Raw genomic sequence first — 7,467 nt, forward strand, 5'->3', positions numbered from 1 at the left:
TCCGCCGGCAACGCGATATCACGTGATCGACATGACGCCGGCGGGAGGAGATGCGAGATGCGAGATGCCAGCTAGCTCGAGACAGCGCAGGCACAGCGGCTGGGGGGCCGGGGACGGGGAGGCAGCTGGACGGAGGGCCAGGCAGCAGAGCGCGGGCGAACTACCCTGGATCCTGGCTCGTGAGACAGGCAGCAGGGGCAGAGGCAACGAGGGAGCGAGGAAAAAAGCCCCCCAACGCCCGAGTCAGGCAGATGATACGCCGATTTCTGTGGCCTGCAGCGTCGCCCGGCCGAGCTGGCTGCCTCGCTGCCAGGTCAGACAGCGAAGGCCGGAGCAAACGAGCCGTTCTAGAAAGGTTCGATAGTTAACTATGTCGAGAGAAAAGCTGCTGCTGGCCGGTTTGCATGCGTGGCGGCGGATTGGCCGGCTGAGATCGTACAGTTGCCATTGCCATGCTGCGCCGCATCGAGGACAGCCGTGGCTAGGTCTCTACCCCCTTCTCCTCCTCCTCCTCCTCCTCCTCCTCCTCTTCGTCTCCCTGGCTAGTTACCACCGGTTACTATACTCTGCTCCGCCAAAATATCTTCCGCTTTGCCCCGTTCACGCTAATACTGGAGCTCTAGGCCGTCGATTACCTATTGCTCTCCAGGCAGTTCTAGGCAAGAAGTTGACTGGCTGCCTGAAGATGGAGAATTAAAAAGCTTTGACCGGTTCATAGAAATGGAGGATTAACTATCGTTGTATCCTACCCCGGATATTAACACGTTTAATATACCAAACAAGAGAGTGTCCGTACATGTTGTATGGGGCAGCAGTCCTCTTCCCTCCCCATAATGGATGGGTATATTTTTATCCTCAGCCAACAGGTTATTGCTGTCCAATCTGCCCTTTCACCGTCTCTGCAGAATGAAAAATTGAAGTAGCCAGTGTTTATTTTCATTTTCATTCTTTTTTTTTATTCTATTGATTTTCAATTTGCATTTCCAACCTCGCAATGGGTTGTTTCCTGTTGGGTGTCTCCTGAAGAAATGCTTCAGTTGATCTTCTGCCAACATATTGGTATTTGGCGACTTCTCACAATCCAGTTCCATCAACCTCTTGGGCAACTACCGCAGCTATGGTCAGTCCGCTTTGCACAGGAGGCCTTCTAGGACATCTCATTTTGGACATGGCTGTTCTCGAGAGAGGTGGGGAAAGAAGATTAAAGCAAAACAACTGGACTGTTTGCCTAAAACTGTTGGCATGCATACATGTGGTGTATTTTTATCATGTAGAAGCCCCGTTATCCGCTGTCTCATGAGAGAACCCACCTCTTAGGCAACCACATCAGCCTGCCACATGGCCGGGAAGCCGCATTTTCTCTCCGAAAAACTTGAGCTCCATATCTCCTTGCTGACACAGTCGAGCATGGACGTTTCGGCTGCTGAGGCTCATATCTCAGAACTGAGAGGCTGCCAGTGAGCGAAACAAATATGCAGTGCGACCCGATCTGCTTTCCCCTCTACCATTTCCATCTCAAGCCGAGATGCCATGGTAAGCCGCCGCCCGACAGACAGACCATAACGGCGGAGCAAGTTTGCCTCCCTGCTCTTGTACCCTTCGCTTGGCCTGAAGTTTGACCGCGCAGTACAAGTACCTGCAAGATAATGTAACAGCAAACCATTAGATCGGTTTCTGTATAATTTATCTTCAATTCCTTGAGAGGTTAAACCGTTGATTCGGGAAAGGCTGAACGTGTAGTGCTGTCATTTGAGGGAAGAAAAAAAAAAAAAAGATTAACCGGGCTGTGCTCGACGAGCCTCAACTCCCTACTAATTATAGGTACTGGACAACCCTGAATGCATGTTCCAAAGCCCATCCCGAGTTGTCTCTCGAGAAAGTTAAGCTTCACAACGACAAGGCAGAGGCATGGGCTGGTGCATCATCCTACTGCGAGGAATGTGTTCTCTATCTACCTGCTGTCTGGGCTAGGAATATTGCTAATCCAAGGTCTGATGATATGCATCCCGAAATAGGGTGATAACGCTCTCAGACACCCTCTGTGCATATGAACCTCGAAAGTCTATTGCTACCTAGAGATGTAGCTGCGCCAGGTTTTCTTTTTCTCGCTCTCTTCTTTCTTCTGCTCCGATGATCAGTATTGCTCACGAGGAAGGCTTTCGGGCAGTCCTAGTGCAAGAATGCTCGACAGGACAGGCGGTGTTGACTGGGGTTTGGAATACTGGGTACCGAGTCGCTCTATCCGATCTCCATTCTGGGGACGCTAATGTGCTGATGTGATAATAGGAGCGACGACCGCGACGGCCCTGCATGGCCTGAATTCCGTATGTGCATTGCCCTCAGCGCCATGGATACATGCGATTGACCCTGAAACCCCAAGTAGTGGCGGGCGGGGGGGGGGGGGGGGGGGGGGNTACAACAGGCTTCCTCAAAACATGCGGACAGTCTGACAGACTGGCCGACAGCAACAATGGCCTAAAGAACGCGAGCCGATGAAACCTACTAGAGCTCGGTTAAAGAGTCCAAGTCTGGGACCCTCTCATGCTCTCCCTTTTTGCACCTTGACGGACATTCATCCTTTTTCTCTCACCCGAAGGCGTTGATCATCTCTGACCCTGCCTCTTTCCCACCCACATTCCACAACGTCGGGTTTTTACAATAAAGGGTCTGCTGCTGCTGATGTTGTGAGAGAGTTTGGGGTCCGTTTCCATTGCCTCGGGAACAGTTTGCTGCAAGAGAAACCAAATGTGACCCATGTTTAGGGGGAGGAGCTGAATTGATATTGGGCCTGACTGGTCCGTATTGTATCCCCATCTTCAAGGCAAAGGGGAAGGAGATGGTCGAGGGCCCAAACCCGACAGCTTGGGTATGATGCCTAACATGCAGTGCAGTATTACCTGCTTTGTCACCCTTAACGAGGGCAGAACGAACGAGCAGGCCGATATCTTAGATTTGAGTGACCTCTTGACACTTTTCGACCCCCAAAACTTAAGTTTCCAACATGCAGGTTGACGCCTGGACGGTGTTATCGCTCTTTTCTTGACCCTTTAGCACCACCACCGGCTGTCGATATCGCGATGAACCGAGAGTTAAAGAGAAAGAAGAAAGGGAACTTTCATCGGGATACATATTCTCTGGTTCCCTGGCTCCGAGGCGGAGTCTTCGAACCCGTCCCAGAGCAACAAAGAATGGAATCTCAAAAGAAAAAAAAAGACATGGCTTCGAGTGTGAATCGCATGCAACTTAGCCAATTCTTAGGCCCCCGCCAAGTGAGATATTTATCACCTAATAATTAAGCTAGTGAACCTGCACCCCTGGCCTTTTCCCCCGGCATAGCGAGTAGCAGGCAGCATCGTGGCCGTTTTTGGTGCTGGGCAGGTGTGTTGTGCATGTGTCGCTCCTCAATTCCAGCAAGAAGGCCACGAGCAGCTCCTTACACTATCATTAATAATGTAAATGAGCATAAAGCTCATACATTAGTCCAGATCCTTGAGCACCGGCTTCGTGTACGTGTGGTGTGGTCGGTATACTACTCCATCCTCCTCCATTATCCTCTCTATGCAACTGGAATAACTTTTATATACGTCAGATCTTAGATCTATGACTGTATTTCCTTATTTATCCGTGTGTACAGGTATAGTGTGCTCAGTCAGCTCCCTGCAGTATCATGCTGGCCTCCAACGTGTTGATAACTGAATAATCCCAGCCTGTGGATTGATGTGACGCAGGCTTGATTCTCAGCCCCATCTGCACTTCGTGAACCCGGCGGCTAGCCAACCCGAATCACACCGAACCCCCTTATACGGTGAACCATCTGTGCTAGGTATGCTTCTAGGGCTTCGGTACCAGAAGGTACGAGGGCGATCAACTCCCATCTCCACGAACGAGCTAGTTAAGATGCTTGACTTTTAAATCCCGCTCGCCGCAAAGCATCCCTCCAGCCCTTGTGGAAAGCTACACACGAGAAAAGTACCTATCCACGGGCTTCTCCGTCGGGAAATACATCGTTGTCACCGCATTAGCTTTACATGGCTCTCTGCTCGGGCAGTGGTCAATCCAGTCTTCTGGTAAAGCATGCCCGGGGGGGCTGTTACTATCCCCGATGGCGGGAGGAATCAGCGAGTCCTCTTCGCTTCCTTCTTTTTTCTCGACGCTCGCTTGACCAACTAGTTAGCTAGCTAGTCAGGCCAGTCAGTAATAATAATCCCCCCCAAATACGACGGATTTGAACATGCATCTGTCACCTCATGCATGTTCATGCATGTTGTGTTGCGTAGGGCCAGGATAGTGACGTACTTACTCTCCACAGATTGGCTGGCAACAAGCACCCAGCACGCGTTCCGGGAAATTAGTATATAAATATATGTGGGAGTCGACTAATTAACAAGTAGTCCATTCCCATAGCACCATCCATGGCTCTGGAAATCATCTGGCGGGCGTTTTTGGTCGGACCTATTCTTTCTTCGGAAGGTGTATGGCTAGTCGCAAGATACCAACCTTCTTGCAGTACGGAGTCCTCACCCCCTGGTCCACAGATCATCAGGAACCGCATGGCTAGCCGTTACAAGAGAAGTACAATCCACTAAGCCATGCGAAAGGTTTGCTTTGGCCTCTTTCTCTGTTTTCAATACTCGCGGAAGGCCTTGTTTCCGGTAGAATCAATTCTGTATATCTGTATACAGTTTATGCCCGGCGGTCATGTTATTTCGCTCCTTAATGGAATTTATGCAGCCTAGCCGAATTATCCGGCTTGTATAACTAACTACAAGATAAGGCTGTAACCTGAAGTGTGGATGTACGTACGGAGTATAGTAGCAGGATTTCGAGCAGTAAGTCTATAAAGGATGAAAGAATGATCCGCGCACCTGCGGGCAAAATTCTTGAAACGAGATTAATATAATTTCAAATTGAACTGCACATCTTTTATATTAACTATGTATACAATGTTTTTCTTCCTTAGAACGACTAGCAGAGCAAGAAACACGATAGGAAAAAAGAAACATATGCAAGATACATGGTGGGAGAGCATATATATTGTTTGTTTGAAGTAAACAAGGATAGAATGAGCAGGAGTGTACGTCAACTTATGATCATTAAGCTCATCAACGTAAGATAAATGGAGAAGTGAGGAGAAAAAGGACTAAACCTCATAGATGAAGGGTATATTTAAAGAGAATATGCAGTGTATCCAGCCACCAGTAGGGTTATCCTGAGAAAAATATATAGTAAAAGGGAGAAGATGGCGAAGGGAAAAACATCGTAGCGGAACTTCACATCACAGGCCTGCTCTTAATCCTTCGAGGAGCCCATACTTCTCTTTCAACAGTCAGAAGTGAAGAGACGGCACATTTACGCACGGCGCTTTGAGTAAATTGCTGAGCACCTGGCTCTGTAACTCGAGGTTGTGGTGGTTCGTCGGCTGCACGACGGAGATCACTTGTGCATTGCCCTGCTAGCGGGTGAGACCCACGACGATAAACATCTCTAAGGAGACCCCTTGAGGGAATTAAGGGGGCCGGACCTGGTCCCGGGCTAGGGCTGGGTGTGGGTAAGGGGATCGATCGGATTGGTGGTAAAGTTATATCGTGAGATGGATCAGATATATTAGGCTGTGGTAATGCGGCTTGGAAAGGATGATTTACAACAGCGTTGGTGGTAGAAAGGGGCGGAAATGAGTATCTGTGGGTGTATGGTATATTCGACGGCCTGGTAGTGTCGATATTGACATGGAATCGATGGTTTGGTGGGGACGGGTGCCTGTCGTGTGCTGTGCTAGCATGGGCCATGGGTTGTTTGTTGGGGTCTGGACCAGTTGATGATAGCTCCATCGGATACGAAAGCGACGGCAATCGTTGTTGAGAGAAAGCCGGGGAAGAGAGCGGGAAGTAACTGGGAACTGGTTCGTAGCGTGGAGACGGAGTCCTTGTGTGTGAAGGGGTAGAGTAATCACGCCTTGCATCCTCAACGGGGTATTGCGTTGATTCCAGGCTGAGTGAGGAAGATCGTGACTTTGTGCTTCGCCTCCGAAGGTTGCCTGATGACATTTGGTGATAGTGCAAGCGACAAGCCAGCTCGGTCTTGCACAGATGGGCTGCAATACGTTTGTATGGGGTCTTCATCATACGGGCACGATAAAGGTAGGCATCCTAATCATGAATATTAACGCATGTTCAAATTACCGGCCTCTTACTCTCATCCACTCATACCTCTTCTTCAGTCCATGCGCGTCCACCGCAAGAAGGCAACGATTTGCTCTGTTTTTCAATTCCACACCTCGTTGCTCTAAGGCATGGAGGTTTATATTCAGTCAGAAAGGATGGTGGTGACGGCGATCCATCAGTATAGATCTGTCGGTCCATCTTCTGCGGCTCTTGAACGGGTATAATATGATTGATTAGACAGGTATGTGTCGCCGAATGATTATGACAACCAGTGCAATATTGCCGAGAGAGCTAGCCAATATATTTTTGAAATTTGCGAAGAATCGTGGTTCATAAAGCTATTCTTCAGGCATCAGAAAGCGACGCCCGGGTGGAAGCCAAGCTGGGAATTTGTATATCTAACCGCGGATAAAACACACTACCTTGTAGTGAACAGGGAGGAAAAAAGGTTCTAGAGAGAAATATCTCTCTTCTGTCTCCACAAACAAAGAGATGAAAGGGATGGTGAAAAGCAGCCGGCTGAAGGCCCTTATTTATCAAGTAATGAAGTAAAGGGAGCAGAGTAAACAAAATATTATCCTCTCGAGATAGGGAAGATAGCAGGCAGGATTTCCCCTCTGAGCCACACAACAGTGAACGAAAGACTGCGCAGTGACCTAGCGGTTGAGGACTCGGCTATGGGCAACGGATGTATTATAGATTGTTTGCGGTGAATGGATAGGAAACAGGTTGGGGCTCCAGTTGTTGACTGTTGTAAACAGCTTAAGTTGTTGTAAATGAAAAATGCTGCAGGTCTGGGGATGAAATATGATATTAGTGGTAGATGACATAGCAGATTCCTCCAAATATGTCTTGCATGACTTGCAGGCCTTGCCTTAGCATACCGTGCCTTGCCACGGCGGAGAAGGCATGGTTATGTAACAGGTTTGTAGCACACTGCGGAGTAGGGAGGAGTACGTTTGGGCACGATCTCATTTCATTTTCCATCCCTCATCCTGATAGCTATACCATGACAAAGGCATGCACACCATGACATATGTACGGAGTATGGAGGAGTAAATGCTGCTCCTACACGCAGCATCAATCTGCCGCGACGTACAGAGTAAGTGTAGGCACTCTTTTTTCCCACTTCCTCCACCTGTCCAAGGAACCCGCCCAGCAGGCCCGTAGGAACAGTTGTGATAGCTCTGCGGCCCCCTTCCCCCGTCCAACGGCTAATATGGAAAGGAAGAGCCAGGGTTATAGAATGGAAGTGGAGGGAGAGAAAAAAAACATGATAGAAAAAAGTAGACGAAGGAGAGAAAAG

General features: G+C 49.0%; 1 protein-coding gene across 1 annotated transcript; it reads left to right on the forward strand.

Annotated features, from left to right (window-relative positions):
• Positions 1–370: 370 nt before the first annotated feature.
• Positions 371–697, forward strand: TRV_05120 (uncharacterized protein; the record flags this gene model as incomplete). Its single annotated transcript, XM_003020740.1, has 1 exon — positions 371–697. One exon carries the CDS (start codon positions 371–373, stop codon positions 695–697), a length of 327 nt encoding a protein of 108 aa, XP_003020786.1.
• Positions 698–7,467: the final 6,770 nt, after the last annotated feature.

Source organism: Trichophyton verrucosum, assembly GCF_000151505.1.
Source record: "Trichophyton verrucosum HKI 0517 chromosome Unknown contig00387_1.f1.exp, whole genome shotgun sequence".
In the NCBI taxonomy this organism is placed as follows: domain Eukaryota; kingdom Fungi; phylum Ascomycota; class Eurotiomycetes; order Onygenales; family Arthrodermataceae; genus Trichophyton; species Trichophyton verrucosum.